A 17,405-nucleotide genomic window follows, 5' to 3' on the forward strand; every position below is an offset into this window, starting at 1 on the left:
TATTCTGCTAATTTTCTAAAAAATTCGATTGTAAAATATCACTAGAAATTATATCAAGGCAATCGTATCCTCTTAATCCTACTTTTGCACCAGCAATGCAGCATGCAAATTTAATAGCCTGTTGTAGAACTGTTTCATTAATAAATTTTGCTCGATTATACTTCCCCGAAGTTCTTATATCTAAATTTTCCTTAACATCTCGTTTTGCAGTATTATTATCAGAGGCGTCCTTCATTTGATTATCATTCGTACAAGCTGCTTCTTCTTTATATTTGTGCATAAATTCAACTTTGCTTTTGTTCAAATAATACAGAGCAGCAGCATTAAATGTATCACCTGCACCTAAAGTATCGATTACCTTTTGAGGTGGGAAAGCTGGCGATTGTACTATTGAGCCGCATGATGTACGAGCGATTGCACCTTCCTCCGACCAAGCACAAACAATAGTTCCTCTAAAAGGAGATTAATCTCTTATATGCATAGGATAATATTATGTATTGACGAATCTTTTATATATTTATATATTTACAAATATTAAAGATTATTATTATTATTATTATTATTATTATTATTATTATTATTATTTGTATAATTATATTTACAAATAAAAAAAATGAGTATATTTCCTTACTTAGAATCTTGACCAATGTTATGTATCGCTTCGTTCATATTACTGAAACCCAGATACTCAGCAAATTCTTTTGCTATAAATGCTACGTCAACGTACGACAATAGATTCAATAACCCGGAACCTGATCTCGAACTTTCTAATTCTACACTAATTGTAATTGGCATGCGGTTTTTAGTGAGATCACAATTTAATGAATTATTATAATTATCTATATGCTGTATCATAAGTAGCACTACATCTATATGTCTTCCCTAAAAATAGGAAAAATTCAAATGCTTCATATAATTCTTCCTACATTATAAGACAAACCTCAAAATGAATCCAACTATATTCTTCTAAATTAAGTTGCTCGAAATTCTTTAATGTCAATTCGGGTAAACAATTATGATAAACAATTGTGCGAGATCCAGTGTCCAAACTCAATATAATACTTGAGACGGGACATCCAATACCATTTATCATAGGACAATGGGAATAGTCAATTTTATACTTGCGCAGATCGTTTTGCAAAAAATTAATATGTTCGTCTGTGCTCAAGCATGCCAGAAGCTCACATGGTTGTCCTATTAATGATAGTACAGTACAAGTATTAGATGCATTGCCTCCTCTTTGCCATCTGTAATTAGTAGATCTGAAAATTATATTTATAATAAAAAATTAGAAATGTCTAAATTAAAAATCCGTAAAAATTACATATTATAAGTTATCTTTTCAAACAATTTACGAATTGAAAGAATCGGAAAAATTAGAAAACTTTCACAAAACTTTAATAAATTAGTATGTTATTGATTTTATTTAAATTCTTTAAAATAAAACATAACGGTTAAAAATATGTAATATTTCTTAGGCAATGTGTTTATATATACAGGGTGTCCCGAAAGTTTTTACCAATTGCTTTTGTGTAGATAGAGCGGATTAATCTGAGTCGAAAAGTCCTCTACTATTTTGCAATTTTCGCAAATATATTATTAAAATTTAAGATATATTTTTTTCTCAGTGTGTGTACATACAAAAATATCTAAAGTTCAAGACTATTGATTTATATATGTTTCCGATAACAAAACTGTTGACATCGCAAATTAAATTCATCTATTACAGATTAATAATAGTTCAGTATTTGAATATTCAGTATTTGAATACCATTGAAATACCACTGCTCAGTCCACGTGCGATCAGAGATCCGATTATTACTATCAAGAATACGTTCCACTTGACGCTCGCAACGCCCATGAAATCGTTTCATCTTTATTATTTATTAAATATTATACAAGAACGAATAATGTTCACAAGCGTTGTGAACGCCAAAAGGAACACATTTCAATATAATCTTGTTTGAAATTATGTAAATATTTAAATATTAGATATCGTATATATTGATATCTGCCATTGATTGAAGATCGCGATCAACGAATTCACTGTCTTTCTTCACGCGGCAAATTCATTAAATTAAGACAAACATCTCAGTAATTGGACATATATCTATTTACATAAAACTTTATTTCTTCATATTATTATTATGGTCAGTGTTTATAGCGTGAAATTGTGGAGTCACATTCAAAAAGTTTAATATAGAAATTCGACTCAAGAAATCCAAGAATTGAATTAAAAAGCAATCATAAATTTTTAAAAATATCGTACATTGTCGATATTTGTGATAGCAGTATAACTTTTAGTTCTTTTAATTTGTATAAATAATAGAGATTCGCGAATGAATTTATCAATAGAAATTGCAGAAAAATAACAAATTTCGCAATTGTCACCATTTTATTTTCCCGTCCTCTACTCGAAATTTCCACATCCCACGAGCTGAGGCGAGTCAATTCGCCAAGCCTGATTTTTATTAATCTCATGTTTTTTTTTTAATATAATATAATAATTTTATTATAATATTCAAGAACAATTAAATAACGTAAAAAAAGTATGTGAGATTAATATAATAATAAATTTTATGTATATATTCGGACGTAAAATACATGTCTAGTTATTGACATATTTATCTTAACTCTAAAAAAATCAAAGTTGCATCATTAACCTTTGAGTGGAATCTTCTGAAGGATATTCCGTGCACACGTGAACGAAATCAAGGCAAACGCGTCCCACACACAAAATCTTCAACGTATGAACTTCCATGGACGATTCCTCATAGATGATCTGCTCGTCAGTAGATGTCATGTCTACAGTCAGAAATGTCGAAATATTTTCTTCCACACTCTTATCTGCGTAACTGATATGCACAGGGTCGGCAACTTATTTCTCCCGTGGGTGTGGAATTTTTGACTAATGAAAGGAGGGAGAAAGGTGGAGTAAAATGATAACCTTTCTTTATTCTTTATTTATTTTATGCTATTTGTTACCCGTCCCCTTTTTACAATTGCGAATTGCAATGCGCGCTCTGTCTAATAGTCGGTAAGGGATAAATCACATTCGAGTATTCCCCACTCGTTCAATTGTAAGAGAGGAATGTGTTCGACTGTGATTAGTCAATTCTTGCAGATAATAATGGCATACAGCACACAAATAATTATTATATAACGGTTACAATCAGTACAAATGATCCCTATAAAAGTTGAATTTCTGCTATGCGCGCAATTGTACTGCCACGAATATCGGTCGACATCTGCAAACATTTTAAAAAATTTACATATAATTTTTAATCCAACTCTTGGATTCCTTGGGTGTGGATTTCCACACTATTCTAAATTTTGAGTGTGGAGTGCTCCACGATTCTACACTACAGTTGCCGGGCCTGACTAGACTTCTTCTTTTTCATTTTTCTTAAGCAACCATTCCTATTAACGCAAGATACAAATTTTAAACATGATCTACAAGGTCAATGAATCATGACCTTACAATTTGACATTCTTTAAAAATTCATGAATTGATTGCTCAAGAATTCTTTAAAATATTTGTAGCATAATGTTGATCATATATTATAGAATAAATATTCTATTTGTGACGTCCCTTCAAATAGTCGCAGATAATTTTTATTTATTAGTATATATTACTTATCTCTAAACAGATTATATAGAATATAATTATTTATAATGCAGCAAATTAATGCAGCTTTTAAGATATTTATATTTAATTATTATATTCAATTATATATATATATTTTCGAAAAGTCAACTAATTGAAAACCTATAAAATAAAGAACGCTATCATATTAATTATATAATTTAATCAATTTAATAATGGAATTATACAGGGTGTTTCAAAATTCGCGCCCGCGAAGTACAAGACGTAATATTTTATGCTAAAACAAATAACTTTTTCCTTTAACGAAATTGCATCCGATAAATAATTTTTGTACTTATATGTTGATTTCAACCTGCTCTGCTGCAAAAATTATTTATCGGACGCAATTTTGTAAAGGAAAAAATTGTTTTTTGTGCTAAAACGAACAACTTTTTCCTGTAATAAAATTTATATTTGATAATATTTGATAAATAATTTTTGTGTTTACTCGTACAACTTCAACCTGCTTCGCTGCAAAACTTATCAGACACATTTTTTGCAAAAGGAATAAATTGTTTTTTTTTTAGCATAAAATATCACGTCTTGTACTTCGTAGGTGCGAATTTTGAAACATTCTTATATATATATATATATATATATTAGGTGTTGGAATTAATTCGTAGCGTTTTACAAGTGATGGGAAGTACTTTCATTAATGTATTTTTTAATGCTCATGTGAAATAAATAACATTCTTTCATTAAAAACGCTACGAATTAATTCCAACACCTAATATATATATATATATCTTTAAATAGCACATTTATATATAATATTTTATATACATGTAGAACATATATATTAGGTGCGCAACTAAGTTCTCGCTGTTATTTTGATGCATTTTCATCACGCGAATAAGTAGGTAGGAAGAAACGCAAAAACTCTGAATGTGCCTACATACTAATATGCGGGCAACTTCATGCATTAAGCAATTATAATTCCTTGATAATCCGTGTGCATACGCCTGTATATTGCAAACACATACTTATAAAATATATACGTATATATAATTATAAAATAGAGTAAAATCGTAAATAATATTGAAAATCTTGGAAATCGCAGGAGAATCGTATCATTACCATTGTGACAGTTAAAATGCCAAGATGGCGACAAGATCGAATTCGTAACGCATCGCGGAACACTTGCTGTTAATATCTCCAAATCACGTCATCACGATACATATTCGTACCGGATTGTTGAGGATATTGTACGCTCAAACGAGACTTGAGCTCGACTCGGTTGTCGTAGCTAATACCGCGTTGTCGTAAAGCCAGAGGAGAAAATCTCTGAGACATATGTGGCTCGAGATATATTCTTGGGCGTATAAATTCTGCGTTAGATTCTGCACGCGCGCGTCTCCTCGTACGATTACCGCTTTGAGTTTAACATAAATACAATGGATCCACGTTTGCATAGAAGATCCGAGGCTGAAAAGGGACCGAGCGATTTGGTCAGTGGACAGTTAACCTCAAAATTCCGTTTGTCTCGTTTGCTCGTCGACAACGACGCGCCCATTAATGGCGAAATAATGATTTTGTCGTATAAATACTTTTATGTCAAAAGAAAAGAACGATTACTTTCGCAATCCATACCTTTTTGATAAAAAATGTAGTATCCTCGATGACAAACTTTGTAAAATCAAAGAAAATGTTTTTTTTGCATCGCTTACGGAGTCAGTAAAAAATTGTTACTAACATTATAATATAAATGTATGGATGATTTCCATTTGGTGACACAAGTCGACACCAATATTCTGTCTTTATTGTTCATGAAATGCCAAAAAAGATAGAATGATGGTCGTGTCAACCACTTATGTCATTAAATAGAAAACGCCCTATATTTTTTATGAGAAGGAATTATTTCAATTATTTTATGAGATACCACTTTACTCTGCCATGAGCAAAAAAGAATTATGAAATTCACAGCCTTTTAATCTGATACAAAAATAATCTAAATTATTATATCCAATTACATATATTATATAATAATTGTGAAAAATTTTATTATTGAAACGATATAATTTTTCTTAATATCTTCTGTCCTCTTATATAGATTGTTGAGTGGTTAAATGAGGCTTCTATAAGCATCGCTGAGGACATTAAAATCACAAACATATGTAAAGTACAGGAACTTTTATTGAATAAGGAACCACATCTGTTAGACAGTTACTTAAATGACATTCTACAATTCTCTGTAGATAGAAGCTCTGAAGTTAGAAAAACCATTACAGGATTTATCGAAGAATCTGGGTTATTATCAACAATTATTTTTTTTATGATGCAATTTTGTTTTAGAGGAAGTATACATTCAATAACAATATATTTTATAACTGATTTTTTCAGAATAAAATATCCAGAGGTAATCCCTCGTACAGTTCAAATACTTCTTAGATTAGCGTCTGATGAAACATCGGTTGTAGCTAAACGTGCTCTTAGAGCTAGTGGCAGAATTCTCAGAGCTGCTCTCAAATGGATCGCTAGTGCTACTGTTGTTACGACAGATATGGAATTAGCATGGACACAGCTAAGTGCTCTTAAAGTTCAAATTATTAATATGATTGACAGTGACAATGACGGGTGAGCAGAATGATTAAAAATAATCGAAAATAATCTCTTCATTTGGAATGGTCCTAACGCTATTAAAATATTCTACATTTCAGAATAAGAACACAAGCTGTAAAGTTTCTTGAGGGTGTTATTTTAATACAGACATATCCAGATCCCGATAGTCCAAAGAAGCCCGATGATTTCTCTCTCGAGGATATTCCGTTAACATTGAAAATAGCTCGTAGACGAAAATTGGAGGAAGAAGCAAATCACGTTATGGATTTGTTGATTAAATTTCATGGATCTCCACATGTTAGCAGCGTCAATTTAATGACATGTATGGGATCTTTGGCGTTAATTGCCAAAATGAGGCCACAGTTTATGTCAAATGTAATTCAAGGTATATATATTTACTTATATATATATTTAATATACAATAATTTTTTTACATTCTCTGAAAGATTTAATAATTTATATCATAATGCATAGCATTACAAAGGTTGCAACATGATCTACCACCAACACTGTCTGATTCTCAAGTAACCAGTGTACAGAAGCAATTAAAACTCACACTTCTTGGATTGATGAAACATCCTGCTAGTATAGAGTATGCCTCAACTATTGCTAAACAGTTGACTCAACTTGGAGCAAAAGAGCAAGAAATTATTAAAGCTTATCCAAAACCAGAAGATGTCCGTCGGATAAAAAAACGTCAACAGGTATATATATATATATATATGAATTTTTGAGTAAATACATTTTTGTTGTGCATATTATTTTTAAAGATTTGTTTATTAATTGAAGGAGATAGCTGCTACTGCTGCGAAACGAGTAAAAGTTGAAGTGATAATAGATGAAGCAGAAGTGGCTACTGTTCCTACGCCTAAATTACCAGACTTAATTGAACTTTCTGAAAGTTTTATTGCCGAAAGACTCAGTGTAGAAATTGCAACGGATTTGGTAATGGATAGTATGGTACGATACAAATTATATTTTATATTAATCTATCTCATAAAATAAACTTTAAATTATCAACATGTATTGAACGATATTTAACAGGCATGGGTTCCGGATACTATGACTACAATTTTCCAAAGGGAATATCAACCCACAGCAACTACTGATATTAATATACAACGTCAAACAATTGCTAAACTTCTAGCAACACAAATTAAACAGACTAAAGCAAAAAAGAACAAAAGAGATAAGGAAGAAGATGCCGTAATGGAAGACTTAATTAAAAATCCCACAATTAGTGTAGCTGAGGCAAAGCGGGAGCGTAAACGTGAAAAAGATCGGGAAAAAGAGAAAGAAGCAAAAGCATCATTAGAGGCTCATGAGAAATCACTTGCAAAACCCAGAAATCGTATGAAAGCGTTGAAATTAGTCGAAGTGACAAAACCACTTCCGAAGGAAATTAAAGAACGGATGTTATTGATGGCAGTCAATAGGATATTACTTTCAGAAAAAACTGCAGTTTTTGGTGGTGTAGCTACTATAAGGTAACTATAACGGAGCATAAATTATTATACTGAAAGTTCTTAATATATGACACACACACACACATATTTATGTTGTATCTAATAGTTAATAGTTTATCTCTTTATACTATATATTACAGATCCAAGATTCTGACTACGCTAGCAGCCACTTTCAATCCTTACATTAAAGAAGCTGTTTTACGTTATATTACTGATGACATGCGAAATCGATTAGATTTAGCATTAGGTTGGCTATATGAAGAATATGCATTGCTACAAGGATTTCAAAGGCGGACTACGTTATGTACAAAACCACAAGAAGCTCCTCATCAGGCATATAATTTCTTATTGTGCACTTTAGTTTCAGCTATTGATTTGATTCAGGGCAAAGATCGTGATGCTTTGTTATCCAGGTAATATTAAATTTAGAAAAAGCATATATCCACGCGCGGAATGAAATATAAAAATATAAACATCTAATCACTAACTATTCACAAAATTTTTTCTTATAAAAGACTTTATTTGGAAGCACCATTAATAACAGAAGATGCTGTAGAGGCTTTAAAAATGGTATCATCTGACGAAACTAGAGGTCTTGCACCATTGCAACTTCTGAAAGAAATGGTAGTGCGTAGACCAACTAAACAACTGGTATTTTTAAATGTCTTATTGTGCCATACTGGACATGAAAACAATACAGTAAGATTAAAAATTATATAATGCTGTATAATTTAAAAATATCCTTTTAAAAATATGCATATTGATACTATATAAAGTAAAATGTTATAATACATTTTAATAAATAGATACGAGAAGCTGCAATACAATTAGTTTGTCAGTTATACAGCCGAGCAGAGTTAAGTAAACTAATCGAGGAATATGCAGTATTATATTTAGGCTTTTTACGCCTTCATAATCCCCCGGAGATTGTTTTCGGACAAGATAGAGGCAGACCGCAAATCGAGAGTCTGTGGACCGAATCAACTACACGTGCCTGCTTAGGATTGTATCTTGCTCTCCTCAGTGAACATCAAGATCTGATTCACGAGTAAGTGATATAAAATCATTTTCTTTTTTAATTATTAAATATACATATATATATCTGTATGAAAATCCTGTGTACTGTATATTGTATATTTAATAAATAACAGATTAGCTAGAGTATATACGTCAATGGGAGCAGATGTGAAACGTATTGTATTAAGACTGGTAGAAGGACCAGTGAGATCTTTAGGTATGGGTAGTCCACAACTCCTCGCACTTGTTGAAAACTGTCCAAAAGGATCTGAAACTTTAGTCACAAGGATCATACATATTCTTACAGAAAAATGTATGTTATTATTTAAAATATATATTTTTTTTAATCTGTATTTTGTCTATTGTTTTATATATTGTGATATTTGTGTATGCAGCTGCCCCAAGCGCAGAGTTAGTAGCCAGAGTACGCGAGTTATATCAGACTAGAGTTTCCGATGTCAGATTTTTAATACCTGTCCTGAATGGACTCACAAAGAAAGAAGTAATCGCCGCATTACCAAAATTAATCAAATTAAATCCTATTGTCGTAAAAGAGGTAAATAATGCATTAAAAATATTACTTTATTGCTGCCTTCTTAAGCATAATTAAAGCATAATAAATTTATTTTTTTCAGGTATTTAACAGGTTACTTGGGACACACAATAATGACAGTGGAGTTCCTCATACATCGCCTATTACTCCTGCAGAATTATTGATAGCTCTACATAGCATAGATCCAAGCAAGGCTGAATTAAAAACAGTCATTAAAGGTAATTTATTTTATGTGAAATTTGTTTGCTTTCCTTAAGAGAAAGTTTTATTGACATAAATTTTACGGAATTTTTTCTTTCGTATACAGCAACATCTCTTTGTTTCGCTGAGAAACAAGCGTACACGCAGGAAACAGTCGCCGTTGTGATGCAACATCTTATGGAAATGACACCTTTACCGACATTATTAATGCGTACAGTCATACAAAGCTTAGCCCTTTATCCCAGGTTAAGTGGATTTGTTATGAACATACTTCAACGACTGATTCTGAAACAAGTGTGGAAACAGCCGAAAGTGTGGGAAGGTTTCGTGAAGTGCTGCGAACGCACGCAGCCACAAAGTTTCGCCGTTATTTTACAATTACCACCGGCACAGTTGGCAGAGGCTCTTCGGATGGCGAGCAATTTACGTGCTCCTTTGCTGGCCCATGTTGAAGCTTTTGCCGAGAATCAGGTAATTTTGTAGCACATTTTAAAGTATATTTTTTAATATACTTTACACTTTAAATATGACCGAAAATTTCTTTATATTATTGATATAAATTAAGCGTGATCTTCATTATTCGATAAATAAATTAATAAATAAGATTATAAACTAAAAATATATATAAATATAATAAACCATTTTTTGAATGATTCTATCGCACATAGAATTTAATATCGTATATTTTTTTCTTTTTTGTTTCAGAAAGCACACATTCCGCAATCAATAATGGATGTTATACAGGGTAAAGTGCCCTGTGATATGCTCGATGAGTTTGATATTGTGAGTAAAGATGCCTGTATATAAAGGAATGATATTTTGACCCTATATCTTTATAATATAATTCTTTAAAATAAATACGCGGTATTTTCTCGAAAAAATATCTCTTCCATCAATTTCTTTCAGGCACCACGTGGTGATTATTCGAATGATCAAAAACCAGATACAATGGAAATTGATCTTTCGGAACCAGCCCCTCCCGGTTTAGATTAGCATAAAGTCATTCCAGTGTTAGGACCAAAAACATCGTTTACCGAGTATTTTAACATTGATAAATTTGCTTTGTAAATGTACAGTATTTTTTTGCATCGCTATATGCGACATTTAGTTATATATTTTGTTGGTAATAGTTTATATTTATATCTTCATTTGACGCTAAGTATTTCAATTGGCTGATATTTAGCGTTAAATATGTAAGTCAAAAAACTAAAATTACAAATTTAATTCAACGAAATCTAAACACAATTGAGATTCTCGATATACATAATTTTCTTTAATTAGTTTGACATTATATATTATCATTAGTTTTATAAATCTATTTTATTTTTGGATCTTCAATATAATCTAAATACATTTTTCGGTATCTAATATAACAGAATATGTAGATGCTATTTGCCTTCTCTCTCGTATTTAATATTTATATTTGTAATAATATTAAAATATACATATACTATCGATAATTTAATATTAAAAAATATATATTTCAAACAATTTTCTATGAATAACAATTTTCTTAATTTTGATTAGATTCTAGTTTTTATTTATATATACCTATATAAAGAAATAAGTTGTAGAATATCAATCGTGTCAGCTAAAATACATTTAATTTATATCTGTTAAATTTACTTCATATAAAATACATAAAATTTTAGGAAAAAGAAAATAGATATAACCTCAATTGTTTGGCTTAGCAGAAAATATTTCCTTTTATATTTAATGTGTCTCTTAAATTTTATATACAAATGCGCTCGTGAATGATTATTTCAGTCTGTATTTCTTTCTTGCCTGCTCAGATATTATAAATTGAACAGTTTTGTTTTATGATACGTATCTATTTGAAAATTGCGTTGAGTATTACCCAGAAATATAATTTAATCATTAATTGCGATAAAAGAATAAGTACATTATTTTTACGATTGAATTCATTATGTATGACTAAATTAGAAATCAGTCTTAATGTTACATATATGTATTACTGTTGATGCATAAAGACTAAATTACAAATCAGCTCAACATTACATATATGTCGTACATGTTAAAAGTTAAAATAATTATGCTTAAGTTTAAAAAATATAATGTGTATAAAATAGAATCGAGTGCACTTAACGTCTATCATATGAAAGTAATAAACAATTTTTTTCATGAACGTATATAATCTGCAATGTATAAAAAATAATAAAATATTTTTTGTTACATAAATTCTCATATTTGTTGCATGCTTTCACTTAAAAAATAAGTAAAGTATACATTATAAAAAACAATTTTATAAATATAAAAAATATTAGAAAACATATTTCGCTGAGAAATTATGCAGCAAGAATTTTAAGATTGATAATCATTAAAAACCATTATATCTTGAGAATTAAATACACTCGTGATTTGCACATACATTGTAGTAATAAAATATATATACATATATATATACATATATATATATGTATATATATGTTTATATATATATATATATATGTTTATATTAACATTACGCAAAGTCAACTCCAGTATCTAACAAATCGCGTAACATAAAAGATGCCTTTTTTGGAAGAATCCTAAAAACGTAAGAAACTTATATTAGATCATTCCTCTTGTGTATACAAATAGAGACGTATATAAGTAGTGAATTTACCTAAGTATATGTCCAAGATAAAGCAAATATCCTGGTACACTAAACTCCGCGTAGTTTCGGCGAACACCATCTAAAATTTGTCTAGCAGCTTCTACGGCAGGCATTGTACCAAAGTAACTCGGTATTCTGCAAAATGTGTTTTTCAGAAATTAGAATAATTCAAAACCGTCGCATAGATGATAATAAAAACTAACATATAAGAAAAAAATTAAATGTATAGTTTACAAATATTGAACACCTAAAACGTATGTCTTTTGCAACTTCCGTTCCAACGATAAAGGGATAAACGTGAACCAATGAAACGATGATGTTGCTATTTGAATGTCTTAATTCCATATGCAAGGATTCTGCTAATCCTTGGACAGCAAATTGTGCAGTAGATAAGGGAACCCGGGTTCCTCGACCACTGGATCCATTAGAAAGACCAGCAACGGATGAAAGAATCGTAATGTGGCCTTTATCAGCTTGTCGCATACATGGCAAAACTGAATCCAACAACTACGAAAGAAAGGACATTGATTATACCAAGATTTTTATATCAAGATACACGATTAAAGTATTACTCACCCAAAAATAACTGATGACTGATAAGTCCATAGTGTCTCTTACTTCTGACGATTCTTGTATTAATGTACGTGGGCTGGGCAAACCACAACAATGGAAAAGCATTGTAATGTTTCCAAATTCGATCTTAATAAGATTCACAATTTGAGCAACCTAATATCGACATATTAATAACATATCAGAGACTATGATTTATGTTTATTATAAGAAGAGAAATGCAGGTGTTTGAACATACTGCATCTTTATTTCTCACGTCGCACTGATAGCTTTTACATATTCCATGTAACTGTTGAGCACGTTCCACAGTAGCAGTGCAAGATGCTGCATTAATGTCTACACAAGCAACTACGACACCAAATTGACACAGCTGTAGAGCAAGTTCCTTGCCTATCCCACGTCCTGCACCTACGACCTAAATTATGATGTTCCTTTGTAATGTGAAAAGGTTTGCATTGACAAGAAGTAGATGGTAACAATATTACCATAGCCACTTCATAGTTGAGATTTTTCAATGGTGGTGGTCTAAACATTCTATAGGCAGCGATCAGGATTGTGTAGCACACTCCGATGATGAATATCACGAGATCCAATCCTAAGATGCACAACGAATATATCCGCAGCAGCATCTCTGGTGGCTGAATATTTCCTAGTTTGACCTGCAACAGAACACAACAGAGATTGCATAACACATGGAATGTCTCGTCACGTCGTATGATTATTTGATGATAAATCTCGACTCAGTAATTCAGCTAATGTAATTTTTGTGTCAACAGTACAAATTATTCAAGATCACTGTCGTACGTACCATTCTCTTAAAATTATTTAGAAATCGTGAACGTGTGTGAATTTAAACGGCTAAAGAACCCGCGACAGCGTACCTTATTTCAATTTTCAAGCGATATATATGTTTGTCGATAACACGTGTCGCGTCACCGCCGGCCGGCCAGGACGCAATCTCTCGCACCAGCGTTATCTGAATGCCCTAAATAAAAGTACTTGAGGGAAAAAAGTTACACGACTAAAATTAATCACTGGACTCGATACATAGCCGATTAGACCTCTTCATATACCATAACCATTGTTTAATTAGCATCTAAGCTAAACGCCTTCTCAACTAATCTGAACTTCTGAACTCTTCGCCCGGTTGCTACAGCCCTCTGAGGAAGCTTCAGCTAAGCGTGTTTAATTACTCTACAATTATCATGCGGATTATCACTGCGGCTTCACGTGGAACCCGAGCTCCCGATCGATCTCTCATTGATAAAACTGAATACGTCATCGACAATCACCAATAAAAATGTTCGATATTCGAACAGTATATATAAATGGAATTATCCGCTAATTAATTTTTTATTACAAACGCTCGTGAAATCAGGTAAATAATATCCGAAGAATTTGAAACATGAAATTTACATGCAAACGTGTTAATAAATCGAATTTTTAATTTTTCTTTTTATTTTATTCTTGTACTTAAAACAGGATAGACATATGATTAAATCTGGAAAGAAAGAGAAAAAATAATAAATGAAGTTAAGCTGCAGGCTGCAGCCTGGCTCGTGTTCAGATTCCCATCCGGGTGTTCTCTGGGTGTCATGTCCTTGTTTAACGTTCGGTAAATAACAAGGATAGAGTAATACTTGAGTGGCACTCGGGTGGGAAACTGAACATAGCCCTGCAGAAAATCTTTGTCAGTAATGTCAGTACATCGGCGCATGCGTAGATTGTAGGTTACATCTGATTTCGTAACAGAGTTTTTAGGATCCATCGTTTACTATTTTGTGAAAATTCAACAGCCATGTGGTATGAAATAATTCCATCGTTGGTGATAATAGGCATGGTACCCATAATACCTCAATGGACAACTTATTATCTAAATCAATTCTTTCTGGGGAATGTAAGTACACAAATGTTTTGTATGACATAACCTCTCTGTAAATTTGTAACAATTATTAATGTTAATACTTAACAAATTAAACATTTTATTTCTAAGAAATCCCTCTTTCATAGCAATTGGAACAATCCTTAAGGAACAATTTATCCTTGGGGTATAAATTTATGAGAAAAACAAGATATAAATAGGTAAGTAATAGTTTAAAACCTCTGAAATCTAATTGCAAATATGTTAATAACTTTCAAGCTAAAGGCACACTTCTTACTTTTAAATAAATTTGTATAAAAATAAAATTGTAATAATAAAATGTATTTAGCCAATAATAACGCTAAATTCATAAAATTCAAGAACTTATTGAATTAATATGTATTATATCTAAAATTATATATCTATGTATTTTGTATATCTTGATTCGGAAAATTCTAAAAAGATTAATTATTTCTTAAGGATTGTTCCGATTTTGTTATGAAAAAGAGGTTTTTTAGAAATAAATTGTTTAATTTGTTGGGCATTAACGTCAACAATTGTAGAATTTGATAGAATTCAGATGATTCAAATTATATAATTATTTATAATCTTTACAAAAATACTTTACTACATTTTAGTCTGATGCTATTTAAACAAGTTAAAATCATGAGAAAAAACTTTGGAAAAGATCGAAAGAATTTGTAATACAAATTCCTTTCCTGGTCCGCATGGAATTAAAATGTTACTTCTTCGACTTTTCTTTTCAGCCAATGCGTAGAGATTTGAGAAATGAGTGGGATCGCCATATGTTTACAAGAGATAGTCGTATAGATGGAGCCCCATGGAAAAACAGAGTAACTTAAATAAAAATAATCTTATAATTGACTCAATAATAATAAACAATAAATAACAAGAAGGGGCTAGTCAGATTTTTATGTATTTCAAATTCTTACAATATTTCGACCTTATTATTAGGTATTTGGCTTGTAATTCTTTCTTGTTATTTATTGTTTAGAGTAACTTAATATATTCATAAACTACAATATTTTATATGAATTTAAATGATTTTATTTATTCATATTTAATTACTTTTTTTATAGGGACTAGAGAATGTTCCTGATGATTAAAAGTACAAATATAATAAATAAATGATTGTAGCAATGTGGTATATAACAGATGATAGACAAGTTTTATCATTCAATTATAACTTACAATATAATGAAGTGTATACATGATATATATAAATATATTATACATTAATTATACTTACTTATATTATTTCTGATTTCTTAAATGTAAAGATGAAATTGTAGTTATAAAATCTAGTTGATAAATAATTTACTATCACTAGTAAAAATAAATAAAAAATTATGTAAGGTCTAAACATTGCTAAATTTTGTGTGTGTATGTATATTTTATATATATATATATATATATATATATATATATATATATATATATATAAGCTCAAATTCAATATCTATAATCTACGTTTAATTTAACATCTACAAATTTAATTTGCGTTAAAAAAACCTTAGATAATAAAAAAATTCAAATTCAGATAAATCTATCAAATAAAATTTTATTTTTATATATAAACAGAAGCCTTAGATACACTTAGTTATCTATACGTGAATAGTTCATTGAATCGTAGTAATTAATTCTGGTAGCAAAGCAAACTTGCTAAATTAATGAATTGTAAAATTACACTCGTAAGAGGATATAGGTCGGATTACTTGCTTGCACGGATGTCTTACGGTTGGAGAAACTGGAATCAGCGGGGTAACATTATCTCGGTCCTGGAGTCTCGAGCACTCCTTAGCTAAGCGTTTCACGAATACACCATACATGTGCGCGGTATTGATAAGGTAAGGGCGGTAAATACTGAGTGGAAACTCCCCGAAGTCTTAAGTATGATATTTTCGGAAAATCAATAGCGGTATACTCGCGGTAATGCAACTTAGTCACTTTATCAAGTTAACGTGTAGTAGAGCTTTAGATAAATAATGGGTCATGCCGCTCCTATCGTATTTAGGACGTATGCCCTGTGTCAAACACTTGACGGATTTCAGCGAGATGTTTCAGAGATGCTGACGCGTAATTAATATTGACTCACGTCTGCATATCGCGTTTACTATACTCTCAACCGTGATAAGGTTTATTCACACATCACGAATACAATCGTTCGAATACGATTATCTGTATTTATACACTAACAATATCATTTGCCTGTGAATATTTTATCGAGAAATTTGTAAATTTAGTGTGTATATAAACTATCGCACAGTTTATATGACTTATAATTCTGAATAAAAAAAAGTTTCACGCTCTATTCGCTATTTATGAGTAATCACGTAGATAATGTTGACGAATTTAATAGATAACATTAGTAGGTTGTGCAAGCTATTTGTCTGATTAGATTGCATCAGTTTATTATTGAGGTTGTTTATTCCATTATTGTCTATAAAGCAAAATCTAAAACGTCATGACTGTGATTTAATGTTTCGTATATATAGATAAGTAATTGCTTCCTATATCTATCAAGAGATTGTTATTAATTTCTATATAGTGTTGTAACACTGTATTTATACTTTACTTATTATATTTAATTTATATTTTCGTCACGACGTTTTGTTTATAATTAAAGAGAAACTCTTTGTAAGACAGAATACAACCTAAGTATACTAAGTGTACACATATCGATTGTAACTTTTTTTATGTTCGGAAATGTTTCCTATTTTGAACCTGGTTATCAGTTTTCAATTTTGAACTTAGCAAAAAATTAGAAAAAAATTTCAAAATTTAAGTAGACCGGGTCTAGTTACTTTATATATATGTATATATATATATATATGTATATATATATATATATATATATATATACATACACATCACTCGTCTTAATTACAAAAGTA

At 30.7% G+C, this 17,405-nt stretch overlaps 4 protein-coding genes across 6 annotated transcripts; 2 read left to right on the forward strand and 2 right to left on the reverse strand.

Moving 5' to 3' along the window:
• Window positions 1–7: 7 nt before the first annotated feature.
• Window positions 8–5,669, reverse strand: LOC105146862 (ketohexokinase). Of its 2 annotated transcripts, none has more exons than XM_011057475.2 (5): window positions 5,237–5,669; window positions 2,664–2,805; window positions 941–1,247; window positions 632–882; window positions 8–452 (listed from the first exon to the last, which is right to left on the reverse strand). In XM_011057475.2, the coding sequence occupies exons 2-5, from the start codon at window positions 2,801–2,803 to the stop codon at window positions 8–10; spliced, it is 1,143 nt and encodes a 380-aa protein (XP_011055777.1). In that variant the 5' UTR covers window positions 2,804–2,805; window positions 5,237–5,669. The 2 variants fall into 2 exon arrangements, with proteins under 2 accessions (XP_011055777.1, XP_011055759.1); XM_011057457.2 differs by having other exon boundaries at window positions 941–1,262; window positions 5,237–5,665.
• Window positions 4,708–11,641, forward strand: Sym (symplekin scaffold protein). The gene is made up of 16 exons (XM_011057443.2): window positions 4,708–5,094; window positions 5,697–5,893; window positions 5,987–6,220; window positions 6,304–6,590; window positions 6,680–6,909; window positions 6,995–7,165; window positions 7,250–7,692; window positions 7,812–8,084; window positions 8,187–8,370; window positions 8,478–8,719; window positions 8,823–9,001; window positions 9,084–9,244; window positions 9,324–9,459; window positions 9,549–9,913; window positions 10,148–10,225; window positions 10,349–11,641. Exons 1-16 carry the CDS (start codon window positions 5,041–5,043, stop codon window positions 10,433–10,435), a joined length of 3,321 nt encoding a protein of 1,106 aa, XP_011055745.1. The 5' UTR covers window positions 4,708–5,040; the 3' UTR covers window positions 10,436–11,641.
• LOC105146876 (17-beta-hydroxysteroid dehydrogenase 13) lies at window positions 11,121–14,172 on the reverse strand. 2 transcript variants are annotated; one of them, XM_011057496.2, is made up of 7 exons: window positions 13,511–14,172; window positions 13,115–13,288; window positions 12,868–13,044; window positions 12,636–12,785; window positions 12,307–12,566; window positions 12,069–12,194; window positions 11,121–11,991 (listed from the first exon to the last, which is right to left on the reverse strand). In XM_011057496.2, the coding sequence occupies exons 2-7, from the start codon at window positions 13,256–13,258 to the stop codon at window positions 11,925–11,927; spliced, it is 924 nt and encodes a 307-aa protein (XP_011055798.1). In that variant the 5' UTR covers window positions 13,259–13,288; window positions 13,511–14,172; the 3' UTR covers window positions 11,121–11,924. The 2 variants fall into 2 exon arrangements, with proteins under 2 accessions (XP_011055798.1, XP_011055791.1); XM_011057489.2 differs by having other exon boundaries at window positions 13,438–14,172.
• A 126-nt stretch (window positions 14,173–14,298) lies between these two features.
• LOC147910495 (NADH dehydrogenase [ubiquinone] 1 alpha subcomplex subunit 1-like) lies at window positions 14,299–15,874 on the forward strand. The gene is made up of 3 exons (XM_087416885.1): window positions 14,299–14,526; window positions 15,258–15,344; window positions 15,591–15,874. Exons 1-3 carry the CDS (start codon window positions 14,428–14,430, stop codon window positions 15,615–15,617), a joined length of 213 nt encoding a protein of 70 aa, XP_087273011.1. The 5' UTR covers window positions 14,299–14,427; the 3' UTR covers window positions 15,618–15,874.
• The last annotated feature ends 1,531 nt before the right edge of the window (window positions 15,875–17,405 follow it).

The sequence above is a fragment of the Acromyrmex echinatior genome, chromosome 2 (assembly GCF_024713525.1).
Source record: "Acromyrmex echinatior isolate Ae372 chromosome 2, ASM2471352v2, whole genome shotgun sequence".
Taxonomy (NCBI): Eukaryota; Metazoa; Arthropoda; class Insecta; order Hymenoptera; family Formicidae; genus Acromyrmex; species Acromyrmex echinatior.